The sequence below is a fragment of the Anopheles coluzzii genome, chromosome 2 (assembly GCF_943734685.1).
Source record: "Anopheles coluzzii chromosome 2, AcolN3, whole genome shotgun sequence".
In the NCBI taxonomy this organism is placed as follows: Eukaryota; Metazoa; Arthropoda; class Insecta; order Diptera; family Culicidae; genus Anopheles; species Anopheles coluzzii.
In genome coordinates, this window is record NC_064670.1 from 25,317,607 (window position 1) to 25,335,567 (window position 17,961).

General features: G+C 51.9%; 4 protein-coding genes across 5 annotated transcripts; 3 read left to right on the forward strand and 1 right to left on the reverse strand.

Moving 5' to 3' along the window:
* Positions 1-320: 320 nt before the first annotated feature.
* On the forward strand, positions 321-3,344 carry LOC120953712 (X-ray repair cross-complementing protein 6). The gene is made up of 8 exons (XM_040373904.2): positions 321-1,131; positions 1,190-1,806; positions 1,875-2,015; positions 2,090-2,365; positions 2,434-2,531; positions 2,590-2,870; positions 2,955-3,083; positions 3,165-3,344. Exons 1-8 carry the CDS (start codon positions 919-921, stop codon positions 3,282-3,284), a joined length of 1,875 nt encoding a protein of 624 aa, XP_040229838.2. The 5' UTR covers positions 321-918; the 3' UTR covers positions 3,285-3,344.
* On the reverse strand, positions 3,300-6,204 carry LOC120953714 (arrestin domain-containing protein 4). Its single transcript, XM_040373906.2, has 5 exons — positions 5,475-6,204; positions 4,369-4,706; positions 4,120-4,302; positions 3,870-4,055; positions 3,300-3,772 (listed from the first exon to the last, which is right to left on the reverse strand). Exons 1-5 carry the CDS (start codon positions 5,593-5,595, stop codon positions 3,575-3,577), a joined length of 1,026 nt encoding a protein of 341 aa, XP_040229840.1. The 5' UTR covers positions 5,596-6,204; the 3' UTR covers positions 3,300-3,574.
* A 141-nt stretch (positions 6,205-6,345) lies between these two features.
* On the forward strand, positions 6,346-8,855 carry LOC120953713 (uncharacterized). Of its 2 annotated transcripts, none has more exons than XM_049606634.1 (3): positions 6,346-7,434; positions 7,506-8,497; positions 8,576-8,855. In XM_049606634.1, the coding sequence occupies exons 1-3, from the start codon at positions 7,250-7,252 to the stop codon at positions 8,650-8,652; spliced, it is 1,254 nt and encodes a 417-aa protein (XP_049462591.1). In that variant the 5' UTR covers positions 6,346-7,249; the 3' UTR covers positions 8,653-8,855. The 2 variants fall into 2 exon arrangements, with proteins under 2 accessions (XP_049462591.1, XP_040229839.2); XM_040373905.2 differs by having other exon boundaries at positions 7,509-8,497.
* Positions 8,856-9,712: 857 nt separating this feature from the next.
* On the forward strand, positions 9,713-17,492 carry LOC120949452 (uncharacterized). The gene is made up of 8 exons (XM_040366763.2): positions 9,713-9,975; positions 10,077-10,197; positions 10,272-10,567; positions 10,632-11,432; positions 11,511-12,041; positions 12,121-14,650; positions 14,721-17,158; positions 17,231-17,492. Exons 1-8 carry the CDS (start codon positions 9,888-9,890, stop codon positions 17,293-17,295), a joined length of 6,870 nt encoding a protein of 2,289 aa, XP_040222697.2. The 5' UTR covers positions 9,713-9,887; the 3' UTR covers positions 17,296-17,492.
* Positions 17,493-17,961: the final 469 nt, after the last annotated feature.

Sequence of the window (17,961 nt, forward strand, 5' to 3'; positions counted from 1 at the left end):
ACGACACTTGCCGTTTGCGACCAACACCGTGATAAGGGGAGTACGATTGTTTAGTGAAATGAATCATCCAATTCACTAGATAAATGAATTAGCTTTACACAAACCAAACTGATGGCTGATAAAGCAAGCAATTCATTTTCCACCCCTAAAGCTAACATTTGAAATACAACATCGAATTAAATCCAAAGTACATGAAAAAAACAGGAACACATTTTTTGCATTTTTTATGAGCATGCCGGCAACGAATGTCATTGCTTTTGTGGCGATGCAAATTGTTTGTAAACAAACTACTTCAACGATCTTCGCGCGTACTTACCGAGTGAAATGCTGTATGGTTCGGGGTTTTTCAAAAAGTTCTATTCAATTTTTCTGCAACTTTCCGCGTTCAATTTATCTGCAGCTACACGAATCGTCCAATTGAAACACACACAAATTGTACAAAACGTCGGATCAATAATTGAACCGGTCGCAAGCCACCATATGATTGATTATCGATCCGTTTTGTTGTGTCGCAGTGCGCAACGAAGCCAAAAGCCGGCGGGAAAGAGGAACACACCGAACGGGAAAACACTCACAGAAACAGTTACATTTAACGTAAAATATTTTCATACATCTCACTGGGGTTGTTTAGTGAACATTGCATTAAAATCAAAGCACAAAAGACACGGGAAATGCAACACACATTTTCACGGATTGTTGTTTTCCCATCGACACGAAACCACACAAATGGCGAACGAGCGTTGTTTGACAGCAAATGCCGTTAGCGCATGACAGTTGGTGGTATAGTCGTTTTCACTGACATACCGCGGTTTGTTTATCTTCTGCTTTGGCGCCGGTTCCACGAATATTCGCGTAAATTTTGTTGCGCACTTGGCCGTGGAAAGCTTGGTAGATCGGCAGTTTAGTGAAAAAGATACCATGAGCACCGATTGGCGTGCAAACTATTCCGACGAGGAGGAAGATGAGCAAGACGACGTTTTTGCCGGCCGTTCGGGGCTAATATTGACGGTGGACTGTGCCAGCTACATGTTCGAGCAGGAGGGCGGTGAATCGGAATCTCGGTTCGTGGAAGTGCTGCACATAATCGAGGCCATGATGCGCAACAAAGTGGTTACCAATGAGACGGATTTGGTGAGAATATGGTTCGTCCTAAAAGCGTACCTTTATACTAACCCGTTCCCACTTCCAGGTTGGAGTGGTGTTCTACAACACCAAACACAATCCCGCACCCGAAACGGAGGAGGAACTGCAGCCGGGCTTGGTTGCGCCGCGGCAATGTGCCATCTATCTCCCGCTCGGCGCAACCTCCGTGGAGATGATACGCAAAGTACGGGGAATGCGCGAGTCGGACGACTTGTTTGGCTTCGACGCGAAGTATGGCCACGCGCAAGGCACCAGCCTGTCCAATGTGCTGTGGCTCTGCTCGCGCATGTTTTCGCACTGCGGCTACAAGCTGGCGCAGTCTACGATCGTGCTGTTTACGAGCAACGATCAACCGCACGACTGTAGCAGCAGCGAGTATCAGCAGGCGCTGGTGAAGGCGCGAGATTTGCAGCAGAAGGAAATCTTTGTCGAGCTGGTGCCGATGAGCGGTAGCTTCGAGTGCGGCAAGTTTTACAAAGAGTTCCTGTGCACCGTGCTGGAGGAGGAGCTGGACGAGTTCGAGTGTCCGGTGTACGAGCAGTCGAAGGAACGGCTGCTTCATCGGCTGTTTGTGCGAAGCTATAAAAAGCGCTCGATAGCGGGGATTAAGTGGCATCTTTCGGACGATGTTTCACTGGCGGTGAATGTTTACTCGTTGAGAAGGTATGCTTTATGTTTAGTGAGCTTAAAGAAAGGAAAATAACAATGATGATTCAAACCCCCCTTTCTAGGCGTCCCCGTTACCCCAAGAAAGTACGATTGTTAAGAACTACCAACGAGGTGATCGTATCCAAACGGGTACACGTGTCCAGTACCTTTTCCGATGAGCGCGAGGAGGAAGACACAAAAGTGCTCTTGCCCGGCGAACAAAGGTTTTTATGAAATGTGCAGTTAGGGTAAAGTTTGAACTGATGGCAACAAATCATCCTATATGTTTTCTCCTCAGAAAATCGATCGCTATCGGTGGCGAGAAGGTATCGTTCAAGCCGGAAGAGGTGGCACAAATGAAACAGCTGCTGCCGCCAGGAATACGGCTGCTGGGATTCAAACCGGCATCGGTAATCAAGATGACCAATCATCTTCGCAGCAGCTTGTTCCTGTATCCCAACGAAAGCTACATCAACGGCTCGACTACGCTGTACCGTGCGCTGTACGAAAAGTGTCTCGAGAAGAACCAGGTCGCCATCTGCATGTTGACTATGCGGCGAAAGCAACCATCGAAGTGAGTAAGGTTTTTGTGGTGGGACTTTTTTTTATAGAAGACACTAAGCGTTATTTCATTTTGTGCAGATTGGTAGCGCTGGTGCCGCAAACGGAGTTGGCGCATGATCCGCTGGGCGAAGCGGATCGACATTGTGGTTTCCGCGTGGATTTTATTCCTTTCGCTGGTATGTTAGTGCATGAACCTCCCATTCTGTACATTGAATGTTGATCGCTCTACTTTAGGTGACATTAGAAAGCTTCCCTTCCTGGAGGAGTCAGCCACCGCCCCGGAAGTCACAGACGAGCAGACCGATCTGTTTAAAAAGATGATCAAAAAGGTGAAGTTCAAATTTCATCCCACCCACTTTGAGGATCCGTCGTCGCAAAATCTGTTCATCAACATCGAGTCGCTGGTGTTCGACGTGGAAGATGCCGAACTGTTCGATTCTACGCGACCCGATTGCGACCGGATCGATACCAAGCTGGAACCAATTCTGACCGATATGGAGCGCCTGTTTGGGGAGGTAAGAGCGTAAACGAGGGAGGGGTTGATTGTTTCAAAATTGTCGGGCTTAAATTGATTCTAAATCCGCATTCCGCATTCTTAGGATGTCGAGGAAGCACCGAAACGACGTCGCAATGAGGGAACGGACCATGATGGCGAACCGCGAACGAAAGGCCCGAGGGTCGCACCGGTCAATGATGAAGAGCTGGTAAATCTGCTAAAACAAGGCAAAGTAAGTAAATGTTTTTTACCCATCGGGGGGCGAATGAATTATGCACGTACTAAAGCACAATTTTGTTAAACGTTATGGTAGGTGGGCAGTTTAACCATACCCGTGCTGAAGGATTACCTGCAGAGACAGGGCGTGCGCGGAATATCGCAACTGACAAAATCAGGCCTTGTAGATCAGATTTTAGCTATGCAAGCAGATTAAACATTTAAGCTACCATTGTGGTTTACGGTAAAATAATTATTCAGATGAATTGTATTGAAACTTTCACTTACTCTTTACACATATTGTCATTCACACTCTCTCACTGTACTCGTACTCGTCGTTAACATATCTCGATCTACTTTGCTATACCCCTCTATCTCTCTCTCTCTTAATGTATGGCACCATCGATCGGCCATTCGGATCATTCTTTTTCCCAGCAGTTTCTACCGGCCAACTATCCTCCAACCCCGGCCGCTCGAATGCTCATCGCAGGGATCGTCAGATGTGTGTTACTTTTGATCGTTTTTCTCGTGTAACCAGGGCCGAAAGATGGGCAGCGTGGACGGGTAGTGCGTTTCCGGCTTGTAGATCGTTTCGGCCCACTCGTTCGTGTCGTCACCGTCCGCCGTCTTGAACGGGTACGTGCCGAGCGTGATCGGCAGCTGTAGTTTGATCTGTTTTTCCAACGATTTCGGTTCTATTAAGAACTGCAAATTAGAAAGCAAGTAGTGTTACATTAGTCTTTCACTCAGAACGATGTGTGCGGTGTAAAACAAAACAAAAAGGGATCCTCCCGCCACTTACACAAACGTCGTACTGGATCCGTATTAGATGACAGCCGCGCAGATTGGTCGGTGGCAGCGGCGGCACGTAAAGGGACTCGTTCTGCCATTCGTCCCTGTGACCGGCCCGTATCTTGCCCCGGGCTATCACTGCCAGCTCTCGTTTCTCCGTCTGCATCACCTTATCGCGTGCAAAATACTGTATCGTCTGTAAGCAAAAGGGTTCGTTCGGGATCAGTTGTGTTGCTTATCCAACCCTTTCGCCCACCTACCTCTGTAAGTGCAGCTTTGGTCGATTTGATCGTCACACTGCTCGCATTCGTAACCGTCGCCGTGATCATGATCGACTCGCCCGGCACGTATCCGCCACGATCGAGTATGATTTTACACTTCACGATGCCTCCGCCGACGCAAGCCATCCCGAGATTATGCTCAATGTTGCATTTAAAAGGATCCTAAAAGACGGGAGCCGGGTTTTGAAGTACGTCGAATCAAGGGATGGGAGAAGGTTTCTCGCTTACCGCCAGATAAGGCTGCTCAAGGTTGAGATCGATCGGATTCATCACGATGAACACCTGGTGGTTCTTGTGTATCAGGCCGGACGGTTCGCGCAGCCCGGCCTTGCAGAAGTACTGCACCCAGCCGTACCGCCCGAGAAAGGTCGACGGCAGATCGACGGGCAGGCCGAGCTTGAACGGGAAGCTGTGGATGCCGGGCGACAGGATCGTGGGCCCTTGGTTGTCGGAATCGCCCAGCAGGCGCATCCGGAAGTCGATATAGTTTTCCTTATCGTACGATCGCTCGTGGCGCGTCGAGCGCACGCGCACGACACACTCGCCAACGACATGGAAATGAAGTCCTGCGTAAAGAGCAAAGAAGGAAAGGAACATCAATCAATAATTGTACGTGGAGATGTGTACTATATGTGTGTGCTTCGGCATTGAATTGTATTTATCTGTCCCTTCGAACTCAGCGTTTTTTTTCTGTTGCCGTTTGCTTTATTCATTGGTTGACCTTAAATATGATGTCATCCACGCGATCGCGACTCGCGCTTGTAAAACGTGAGTCTTTCGTTTATGATGGAGATAATGTACTTTTTGAAAACAGAAGGCTGCACGTGTGCACGCTCAAATCCGGTTGTATTTTATGATATTATTTTTCTTCTCCTTAATGACTCACATACATGAGTAACTCGAAATAATATGGAGTCATATTTTTTAGGAATATCGAATCAAATAATTAATGCCATACACAATGATCGACTCGCAATGTACGACCAGCGGTGTTGATCGTTCAAAAGTAAACCAACTACGTCACCGACCGGACCCCCCTCTGAAGTGACTAAAATGGTAGAAAAAACAAAACTGGAAACCATCGCCCAAAACCTTCGGCAGACGATGGGGAGGGCCCATAAAGGCGCAGCAGCAGCACATTATATTACACAAGCGCACACGGCGACGAACCCGCACCCGGGACGGGCACAGAATGGATGGATGGAAGAAGACGACGTTCGAGCCGCGGCCTCGTAGGTTGAAGGTTAGCGCATTGAACGGACGCCATTGTGACGTTGCGACACACAAACATACTCGATTCGATTCGGATTCGGAAACGGCTCCGGTTCACTCACCCAGCACCGGTGTGTCGTCCTGCAGCTCGAGCAGCACCCGCCCGGACAGAAACTGGCCCGGGAAGTACAGCAGCGACGTGTTGTCGAAGAGGATGAGAAATTTCAGCAACTTCCGTGGCATCTTGGCGCCCGCGAGACCCTTGCAGCTGGGGCGGAGGAGTGTGATGTGTCGTCGTGATGTGTACTTTCAGCGCCGCCCAACCGTGGTGTCATTGAGCGGATACGATGATCGATATACACTGCTGGCCGAGCACGGTGGGGTGATGTGATGTGTGGTGCTGCTGCTGCTGCTGCTGCCTGCCTGCACACACATTCACCGTTCGACACAAACCCGCGCAACCCTTCCTCTCTCGAGGGCTCCCTAATCGCTGGCTGGCGCCTGATCGCGAAAATACAGCACACGGGGGGGGGGGGGGGGGGAGGTTAAAACCACTACACTACACTAACGGTTCCCTAATTCCGAGATGCCATTTGCTACGTGCGAACAGTTAATATCACAGATCCGGGGTGCCCCTATGTTAGTCACACTCTGCACAACACTAATTGCTCGCTCGATCGCTTATGTTACACGCGATCAGTACAGGGACGCACACAAACACACACAAACATGGTACGACTGCAAACGTTCTTGCGTACCACCACACGATATAACTGTGCGATCATAACTTCCTTCTCTGGGCCCTCCCGAGCAAGTACCAGCCACCGAACCCGACCGAATGAACAGACAGCCGTCCCATGCCCACTGGCAAAGGTATCGATCACCCCCTGAGTGTGGTGGTATTGGTAGCAACCTCATTGGTAGCCTGTTTCCACCCTTGTCGGGTACGGTTGTGTTGGTGCTGGAGACGATGAAATGATGTAAACCTTCAACAACGTCATCCCCCACCTCGATGGTTGGCTCCACCACCACCACCAGCTCCTCCTTCCTCCTTCTATTCAAGGGAGTAGGGGGGTAAACTTTATGCTTGATGTTTACGGTTTTCTGTACGTTCGTTCTCTTTCCTGCCGCACTGTGCGGTGGCCCGTACCATTGCCGGCCTGCTTACACCCACCAGGGCGCATCCGCGGTGTGTGTGTGTCGCGCTGCGACGCGTTTTTTGTTGTTGATGATGCGTTTACTCACCTAACAGACGGGCTCACCATAATGTTAGGAGTTGCCGTTTTTGGGAGCTTTTTAAAAGGCTCGTCGCTTGTCAGCTCAGCTCAAGTCTTTTGTGCTCCCGCGTACTTCATGAATGAACTCAAAGTAATTAACGATGAGGAGGGGGGTAGGGGATGGGGAGGAAAATTACATGTTGTTTGGGTTTGCTTGTTGAAAGCATTGAAAAAAAACTTAAACAATTTTGTTAACAAACCGAAGCGATCTATATGGACTTACAACGTTAAAGTATATGTAAGCACAGATAGAAAGAAGTGTATTGAAAAAGGTTCGTGCCTTGCCGACGAGTTGAAGTCTTTTGTGTTCACGGAATTGGCCCGAGGCCGCTGGGTCAGCGCTTTACTCCGCAAATGGAGTATGATTTAAATAACAATAATAATAATAATAAAAAACAAGTTTACCATTCACCCGTTTATCGAAAAAAAATGGCAAAAGTAAAAGCTATTTTATTATCGTTCCATCACATGCGGTGATGGACAAAACATGATTGCAAATGTCACGTTCATCAGTTTTGTTTTACAATGCTGCTTATTTGAACTGCAATGAGAAAGTTTATAAGTAAGAGTTAATTCTGTTGAGATGCATTCTGTTGAGTGTTGCATGGACCAGTAGCAAAATGATCGTCGTGCGCGTTGTTATCATTTGGTGCTGTTTACTTTCTATTGCTTGTGCTCGTCCCGCTTCCGTGCTCAGAACCATCGGCAGACGTAAAGGATCGCTTAAAGGTGTACCGATTAAAATTAAACGACAAACAGACGACCTGCATCGGAGATTGATAGGAATCGATCCACCTCATTACGGGTATGCATGATATATATATATGGTATGGAATACCATTTAATTATTGATCTACACCGTTATACCTCTTCCAGCAGCGAACAGTTCTCTGCCGAACGGCACAGTGACGAGTCGATGCTACAGTTGCAGAAAAAAGCATCCATAGCAGAAATTTTCCGACACCGGCTGATGGCTTGCGGCTTAATAACGACCAAATCTCCCGAGCGCTGGCGTGATCGTTTGATTGCCGAGCTGGACGAGATAGTCACCGAGATAGAGCATCGGTGTGCGCTTTGCAAAACACTGTACGATGAGCCGTCTCGGTACGATGTGCTGAGAAGCTTGATCGATCCGTGTCCAGCCTGCTGTCGGCGGAAAAACAACAAAAAGCAGCTTCTGCTCACACTTCAAAAAGTGTTGGAAAAATCGCTCGACAGTGAACCGGGGCCGAGTGAAAGCAGTGCCGGAGGGGAAGAGGAAAAGGAAGGTCACGATTCACGCATTTGGCCCATTACGGAGATACCGAAGAGTAGGAAGACGCGGAGTACCACCGAAACACCTATGCCACCACTGACGACCCAGTCGATCGTGAGTGATCATGAAGGGGTTCGGGATTTACAAACTGCCGAACAGAACCGTAAGCTAAAGACATCCTGGTGGTCCCACCATCCTACAATACAATCGCAAGGATCACTTTACACGGCGGAAACGACATCAAGCGCAAATGAAACGGACGGCTCGGAGTATGATGGAAGGCACGAACCGCCAGCCGTGCACGTTATCAATGGACAGCCGGTCGATAATGTGCACGATTTTCTGCAGCAATACATGGACCTCGTGTACGGGGGGCTACCGGGCAATGAGCAACGGAAGCAGTTTTTTCTTGACCAGCTGTGCCGAAACGCAACCAACGGCAGGATCGTGCTGCAGTGCCACGATGGCAGCGCCGGGCAGCGGAGAACGCGTTTCACCTCCGAGTCAAGTGCTCAAGCGGCCGAAAAAGTATCAGCTTGGCATGTTAGTGAAGATTCCGACGCCTCAAGTAACGTTCAAAAATCGTTACTTTTTACTACCCCCTCGTTGAATGGTAAATTTGCGTTTTAAAGGACGTTTTGGTTGAGGATTGGCTATTGCTAACGTTACGAAATGTCTTATGTGCTTTCAGTGCTTAAGCCCAAAGTGATGGGATGCCAGTCGTGCTGGACGCTTGGTAGAAAACGGGCCGAATGGGATGGACACTAGTATAGGCTGACCGTACCGTTTCGTATTCAACGGAACAACACAGTTTTTTTTTAAACCAATAGTGGATGTCCATTCGTATATGTAAGCATTACTAATTCGTCCCTTTGTAGGATGTCGGAATGGTCTAATAGACACTGATTAATTACATAATTCTTACTGAGATTAAGGATTGAAATAAATAATTAATTTCAGTGACAGATCGATCGGTGCACGTGTATAAGGAAAATAAAAACCAGTCGCTGTACTCAGCTTATTAGGCGAAAGAAGATACCACAGATTATATGATATAGAGAGCACTGGATCTATTTAGGTGCACCATTTTCAATGGTTGGTACCAACAATTTACTGGTCATGCTTTTTGAGACTAAGAATTTGGGGTCAAAAGTACTTATAACCCAGTTTATTAAGTTAATTTTAAGTCTTAAAATTGCATGCAAAATGAGTGAAACTATCGTCAGGATCGGACCACGGATCACGTTCTTGGCCGCAAAGTTATTGGATTTTTGCGACAAAGAACTATGCGACCAAGAACTTTTTGACCAAGAATTTTGCGACCAAATTTTGCAACATTCTTGGTCGCAAAAATCTTGGTCGCAAAAATCTTGGTCGCAAAAATCTACAGTAATTATTATCGTGCACATTTTGTGTTCCATTTGTTTGATGTTGATTGAAATAAGTTAGAAAACGTTAGAACGTTAAGTTAGAAAACTTAAGCATGCGTCAATTGCACCGGAAATACGATTCCATGTGCAGCATATGAATTACCCCGTTCATAGATATCCAAGTCACGAACCTCGATGTAGACCAAATGCGATGAAACGCATCGCCAGTGTAAACGGCCCTTAAGTGTAAACGTTCATCCTCGTGCGATGTTTAAAAGGTTCACATTTTAATATAATTTCTGAAAGACGCTTCAATTACTCCATTTTCATCAAAAATAAAACCCATTAGTTGAAATCTGTGCGAATAATAGTTTATTTACCAAAATAACTCACATTCAGCTGTCGTTTTGTCAGATCATTGCAATTCATCGCCGTTCAATATTGACGTTCGTGTAGCAGCTGCTACAGCGCTGTCAAAAAGCGGACAGTGCAAAAAAAAACCGGCGCGTTGAGGAGCGTGAAAATAACGTGAACAGCGTCGGCTAAATTTGGGTGTAAATTCTTTAGTTTATCGATAAAATTACACAGGCTACACTAGCACGGAACGCAATACCGAGTGAGCAGCAGAACAGCATGTCGACCGACATCAGTCTAGAGCTGGTGGATGTGTTGCCGTACACGCGCGAACAGTGCACCGCCGCCGATGGCTCGGACACGCAAGGTTTGTGTTTGTGTGTTTGTTGGGGTGGTGCGGCGGCATTCCCGTACGCAAACATTGCTCAATTGATTCCTACATTTTAACATCTTTTTGCTGTGTTGTAGAAACATGTGGCATACTGGAGAGGAGTGCAATCGCTTGGTATGCGCGCGGATCCGTACTGGAAGTGTTTAACATCAGCTCCACCTATAAGGTTATTTCACACAATTTCCATCCATTCACAAGGTAAGCGGAACGCATCTTCTACAGCAGTAGGATGGAATTTCATGAACGTTGGTGGTTCCCGTTGTCCTTTTTAGCAAATCCAAATCATGCACAGTGCAATGTGTGGAGGAAGTGGACGCTTTCGGAGGCAAGCTACTGGCGGTCGGACTGCGACTCGGCATCGAACAATCACAGATAGTGTTTCTGACCGTGCGAGGCGGACGCGAGCTAGGACGGATCGATGTGCAGGAGGATTTGAAGCTGCTGCGCTACATCGATCCCAACTCGTGCTCCAACGGGCTGCTGAGCAAGTATCAGGGTTGCATAGCTGTCGGAACGGAGGATGGGAAAGTCATCCTGGTGGACACGTGCTTGAAGCGAGTAAAAACCGGTAAGCCAGACGCTCTCAAGCTCCTCTCTTGGGCTGTGTGTTTATCGAGCATCTTTCTTCGTAGCTTTCGGGGTGGAAATAGCAATGAACGAACCCGGCAAGCGCCAGTGCCACGTTGAGTTTTCGCGCGCGGACCTAAAGCAGCTAATGCAGAACCAGGAAAAGATCCAGGAGCGCGGGCTGTACTTTGGCCTGCAGCTGAGCCACCCGGAGGAAGCTTCGGTTGAGTGCATTCTGGACATTGTGCCGCTGAAGGTGGCCTGTATCGGGTTCGCCGACGGTACCGTGCTGCTGTGGGATCTGGTCGATCACTCCATCATGCATCGCATCGCCCCACCGACCGGCGACTGTTCCGTAGCGGCACTGAACTACGTGGAGCCGAGCGACGACCCGAAGGCGTGCCTGTATCTGTGGATCTTTTACGAACACGCGGAGGAGGGTGCGTTTGCCTTTCTGCACATGATCATGTGCGAGGAAAAGTACAGCCAGCAGGGCACCTTCGTGTACGACCAGTTTCTGTCCTGCTCGTCGCGGCTCAACCTCACCAGCTACGATCCGGGCAGCGTGCCGCTGAACGTGCAAACCGTCACGAAGAAGGTGTCCCAGGAGGACGAACCGATCACGCTGAGCGTGCTGAGCTGGTTGGGCTCGAACGGCACGACGACGGTGCTGGTGTTCGATCTCAACCAGTGGTACAAGGCGGAGATGCCGTACGAGTGCGACTGGCAGCAGGAGCTAACGCACACGGTTGTGTTTCAGCTGAAGGAGGGCAGCTTTCATGCCCGGCTGAACGAACGATCGTTGATGCTGTTCCGCTCGATACAGCGGCCGGAAGAACATTTCTATCCCAGCTCGTTGGGATTCGGTAAGCTTGGTTTGGGTATTTACGTGAAGAGACGTCCATTAACCGTCGTTTTTTTGCCTCCCGCTTTCTCCCCGATAGATATTCAAAACTTCAACGGAATCAATTGCAGCACGTACCGCTGGATCGGGCTGCAGAACAAGCTGCTGCAGTATCTCGAGCAGGACGGTGCCAATGCCGTCATACAGCCGGCCGCCCTGTACGGGATGCTTTGCCGGGCCGCCCTGCTACCGCAGTTCCACGAACCGATCTCACCCTCGGATGGGATTGTGCGCGAGCAGCGCGAATTTGTGCTCTCGCTAGCGCTCGAGTACAACTGCCACACGTTTCTGCAGAGCTGCATCGATCTGTGGGCCGACGGCAGCCACCTGGGCGCGGAACCCGACCAGGGCGTGTCGCTGTCGACGGTGACGGACTGGATTTGGAACCGATCGAAAGCGCTCAAGTCGGTGGGCAATCGAATGCTCGCCCTGCTTATGACGGAGCAAACCGGGCGCAAGCTGGACTGCCGAACGCAGGACGCTCTGTCGCAATGCACCCGGCAGATGAAACAGCTGGCGGAGCTGTACAAAACGATCATGAAGGACTGTTTGGAGTTTATACCGGAAAATGGTAAGCTTTTGGAGTGGTTGGGTGACAGTTGTTGACAATTGTAGCAAATTTTCACCGTTTTCTCGTCCTCCCACAACAGTTCTCGAACGTCTCACGAAGGAATCGGCCACAATATCGGCCGCCGCCGAATATCAGAACATTCTGCAGTGGCTACTGTACGTTGGCATTTTGCCGGAAGCGAACGAGTTGGACGAGGAGGAGCGTGGTAACGATGGGTCGCAGCTAGTTCCCTACCCGTACACACGGCTCACCGAATTCTATCGCCAGCGGCGGCGCATGCTGGACGACGAGAAGAGTAAAGCCATCCCGGATCTGTCCACCTCCGGCAAGCTGCTGTTCATCGACAACTACCTTGAGCGTGAGTTTGATCTCGAGACGGTTTGGAAAGCGTGGCACGAGGATAGTCCCGCCAACAGTCGCTCGCTCTATCCGCCGAGCTCGCTGCAAAAAGCGTTACGCATACTGCTCATTCCCGAAGCACCACTCGAGCGGAAGCTTGTGCTGCTGCTGTACCTGTTCATGGATGTGATAGCAGCGATCGATGATGATGATGAACGGTTTTGCATCGTCGCCCGTCAGCTGGAGAAATTCCCTCGCGCGTTTAACGTGCCGATCGGGCTGATCGAACGGGTGCGTGCCTTCTGGCATCTCGACCACGGCAACGTGTCGGAAACGGTCAGCGAATTCCTTTCGCCCCTGTCGAATGCGATCGAATTCCCGCAGTGGCATCGGGAGCTGGCGGTGTCGGTTCTGCTGCGCCTGGACGCTCCCCACCTGGCGCTGAAGGTGCTCCGTGCGCCCGGAGCGCCCGTTGCGCCGCAGCTCGAGCTGACCACGCTGGTGCAGAACAATCTGATCCCGGAAGCGTTCAGCCTGCAGCGCCGCACACCGCAACCGGACGGCCGGCAGTTTGTGTGGTTCGTGGAGGCGATTATGATGGCGGGCAAGCCGGCCACCCTGCTGGAGTTTGCGCTGAACGACGAGGAGAAGTATGTGCTGCGGAGCTATCTGCGCGACTGTCCGATGGATGCGAGCGACAGCCTAATGCTGGGCCATCTGCTGCAAAACTTTGAGTTCGTGGAGGCCGTCCAGCTGGTCGATCGGTTGGGCCGCAAGCGCAACGTGGAGGTGCAGAAGGAAATACTGGGCCTGTACCATAATGCGCTCGATCCGATGAGCCAGCAGCTGGCGTACCTTACGTACCAGCATGGCAGCGAGCTGGAACCGAAGCTGGCAATGGGAAGCGATCCGGACAATCCGTCCCCGGCGAGCGCGCTGGAAACGTTGAGCTCGAGCCTGATACGCAACAGGGCCGATTTTCGGGTGCGCGTACTGCATCATTCGATAACGGCTATCAAGGATGCGGCCATCCGGTCGGGCCTGCAGCATGAGCGTCCGTTTCTGGAGAAGCCAAGCCTGGGTGTGTTCCAGTGCCGTCCAACGGTGCGCAGCCTGAACGTGTGCTACCCGGTACGGTTGGACCCGTCCATGAACAAGCGCCGGCAGCGGGACTGGGACGCATCAGAAGAGGATCTTGCCAAGGGCCGGAACCAACCGCAACCGCTGCTGAATGAGGAGGATGGTTTTGGAAATGCCAGGAAGCGGCGTTACCTTGGCCCGGACCGTATGGACACGATCGCCGAAGGTGTCGGGCGCAGGAAGCTAACGAACTTTGACGTTCCCGTGCCGGTTATACCCGAGTTCCGGCCCATGAAGCCGAAGTTCAACTTTACCGCAGCCAGTAGTACGGCACTGGCCGCGGGTATGGAGCGGGCAGCTCGGTCGGATAAATCGACCAGCCATTCGCCGAGCATTTTCCTCACCACGCCACCATTCGCCAGGAAGCAGGAATCGAAGCAGCAGCAGCAACAGAACGGTTCCGAGATGGGCGATCCCGAAGAAGGACACGACGATTCGTACACACCGCCCGGTATCCTGAAGTCGACTCAATCGGTACAGGGTCGAGACAGTTCGCCCCTGTCGCACGATCATCACGGCACGGTCGCGGAAGCGGAAGAGAAAGTACTGCGCTTTGATTTGCCCGCCGGTTCGACCACGTTCGAGGATTCGTGCGTGGTGGAAGACGCACAGCACTCCAATGATGGGGTGATGGAGGTGGCCGCTAGCGACGCTGCTACCACCACTCCCGTCGTACGCCGAGATCTTGATTTGTCGGGCATTTCGAACGATGACTTTTACTCGCCGGAAGTTACAATGGAGCAGCACAGTCTGCAGCAGGTGCTGGCGGCGGGCGGACCCGCTGGACGTCGGTCCATACATAGGTCGCGTTCGGGCACACCGAGTGCGGGTTTGCCGGTGGTAGCGGGCGAAAGTAATATAGCCATCATCATTGAAGATCACATGGAAGATGAGTGTGGTGGTTCGAGCAAGGTGGACGGCGACGAGCAACAGGAGCAGCCGGACGTAGCGATGGAAGTGGACGAGGAAAACAGTCCGTCGAAGGAAAGTGTGTTCGTGATCGATGACAGTGATGCAGAGCAAGGGAATGCTCAGGAAGAGGAGGAGGAGGAACAGCAAGAGCAGAAGGACGATGAAATCGTGATCCTCGACGAAGAATCCAATCACCGTGAGCTGCAAACCGGCTATGAGTGAGTACTGACGGGGTGGAAAGAAGGGTTTTCTAGGTGATCACCTGACATGATCTTCATCTTTCTACAGGAGTCAATGCATCGACACATTCTCTCAGCAACAGCTGCAAGTCGTGCAGGAAGAAGTCGCCGAAGACGTAGAATCGGTTGCTGGCGAGGAGCATTTGGAACAGATGGCGGACCAGAACGACCTGCAGGAAGACGCGTACGACGAAGCGGACGATGAGGAGGTGTCTGAGGAGTCGTCCTACGAGGAGGAAGACGACCTCGACGACGAAGAAGTTAGTGATGACAAGGATGTTGGCGGGCAGGAGGATGAGGACAGTGTGCTGGAGGTGATCGATCTTAGCGATGAGGAAGAGCCAGCCGAAGCGAATCCAGATGAGTTTGTCTTCAGCTCTTCACCATCCTCGTCCTCGTCATCCTCTTCGCAGGGTGGAGATGGCGGTATGCCGCCACCGGGCGCGGTTGTGTCGGGTAATGTGGCGGCCGAGCGCAACGAGAACGAAGGTGGTGACGTCGGGAATGCAGGCGATAGTCCCGGACGGTGGCATTACGGGGAGCTGCATGCCGACTCGAACGTAGAAAATCTGTACGCCGACATCGTGGACATCGAACAAGTGGCGACCGGTCAGGAGCACGAGCAGGAGGAACTGGCGGTCGCGAGTACCAGCCCGGACGATATACAGGTACCGACGACATCGTCCTCCACCCATCGCACCGAAGGCGGGGAAGGTTTAGCCGCATCGGAAGGGCATGGCGACGGTGAGGCGGAATCGTCCGAGGTGGAAGACTTGTCGGTCCAGCAGGCCGAGGAAGCTGGGGATGTGGTGGCAGCACGCGATCTTTCCGTTGCCGGAGGCGAGCAGTGGCCCGACAGTGTGGCCAGTTCGAGCTCGGGCGAACGTGCATCGGCGGCTGCTGTTGCTGCTGCAGCTGCTGTACCAGCCCAGCCGGCACCTGCGGCCAGTGCTGCCGCACCGAACGCAACGGCGACCGCATCGTCTCCTGCAGCGCAAACGCAAGCGGCCACAACGCCGGAGAAAGTGTTCGGGCAGCCGAAGAACGCACACGAGCTGGAGGTGCCGGCGATGAATCTCTCCGTCAAGCCGGACGAAGCGCACGGTTCCAGTCGCAAAAACAGCAAAGGAGAGGAGAACGGTCTGACGGAGGATGCTCGGGCGTTGAATCTGTCCGCTGGGCAGCAGGAATTAGCCGCACAAGGAGCGTTCGATGCGGACGATGGGAATGTGAGCAGCAACCAGGAGGAAGAGCAACAGGACGGGCAACAGAGCGCTGCTGGCGACGGAGAGGACGGTGCAGCTTCCAGTGCGGTGCAGGAAGCACACTCTTCCGATGAAACGAAGCCGGAGCCAATGGAAAGCGACGAGATGGAGGTTGATCTGCGTGTATCGGATGATGAAGCGGCGCCGAAGCCAGCGCCCACTGATGAAGGGGAATCCGTTGACGAAACTAAATCAGAAAAGCAACAAAATGAGCAGTCCGCTGGCGTAGTCGAAGCTTCCAAACCGGTGGCACATAAATCCATCCATCAGGACGATCAGGAAGCGTCCACCTCGACGCCTCGCACGAACGTCAAGACCCGGCTAATGGCCGCGATGGAAAAATCGACCACACTCGTCGAACAGTCCAACACGCCGACGCGTCGCCGTAGCGTTCGTGCCACGTCCGTAGCGCCGGAATCAACGAACACTCCCATTTCTCCACTACTTTCGCGCAGCCGCCGGTTCACCTCCGTGGACAATCTGTCCGGTACGCCGGAACCGACGCTACCGCTCACACCGCGCCGTTCGACGCGCGGTTCGTCCATGGTAAAGGAGCTGTTTGCCGCCGGGCTTACGCCCCAAAAACGGGCACGCCGTACATCGCATGCCTCCAACGATACCGGCGAACATCCCGATTCGCTTGCGAACAGTCCGACCGATTCGGTGGTAGAACCACCGGAACCGTCGGAACGATCGTTTGCTAGCTCGACCGCTAGTAGCACGCGGCGCGCACTGCGCGCTCGAAAATCGACCCTTCCACCGCCGGCCGCAGAATCGGGCACAGCGGGGTCGTCCGATACACAGCCGGCCGATGTTCCACTGCTTGCCGATTACTCCTCTAACCGTCGGCTAACGCGCCACCAGCTGGCAGTGATGGAGAAGTCGATGGAAACGATCGCCAGTGGAGCGGGCACCTCGCGCCGCGTGTCGGTAGATCGTAGAAGTAGCCGGGCTGGTTCGAAGGATACGGCCCGGGAAGCGGCAACCGATGCCGGGGACAGTGAGCCCGAATCGATCGTCTCGAACGTAAGCAATCAGTCGTCGCTGCGGTCGACCCGTTCGCGGGCAAGCCGTGCGACGACGACACGCTCCAAGCGGGGCAGCAGCACGAAACGGCACGATGCGGATGAGGAGCGGCACGCCGATTCCGACTCCGATCAGTCGTTGGTATACGCGAGCAGTCAACGTTCCGCCATGGGGTTGGAACCGATTTCCGAGGAAGGTGAGTTTGGTGGTGCAACAGTGAAAGGATTCTTTTTGTTTAACTTTATATGACCTTCAATTATCATTCCAGGTGAATCGAATACTACGCTCACCGCACGCAAGCGTCGCGGACGACCACCGAAGAGCGCGAAGTAGTTACCCCCCGGATTGCTTGCAAGGAAGCAACCGCTAGCAATGCCGTTCTAGCAGGAGAGATATAGCGGAGTAGCTGCGGAGGTCCGTTTGTCGGTGTATAGGGTTATGTATAAAATTGTTGAGTGTCCACACCACCGTTGGGCGGGCTTCATCTTTTGTTGCAATTAGAATAAATGTGTTTCATTTTCATACTCGTACTTTTTTACGTCTTTGGCAATGAATTGGACGATTTGCATCATACACGTGACATGATCGCGCACTGATCGTTCGTTCGTGATCACACTCATATGCTTGCTTCTTCTTTGGCTCAACAACCGTTGTCGGTCAAGGCCTGTCGCCTATGATGTTATGTACCTCTACTGCTGGGGCTTAGCTTTCTTTGACGTATTGATTTTACACATAGCAGGATAGTCATCTGAGCTGTACGGCGTACCAAGGTGAAGGCTGGCAAGATACGATGGCTGGGGCACGTCATGAGGATGTCGGACTCATGCCCTACCAAGAAGGTGTTCGTCAGCGATCCCCAGATCGGCATAAGGCGCAGGGGAGCACAGCGAACTCGATATGGCTAGATCAACCTGTTGAAGATCGGGTGTCTACATGAATGTGAGGCTGCAGCCAGGGACCGAGCATCCTGGAGAATTATTGTTTACCGAGCCATGTCAC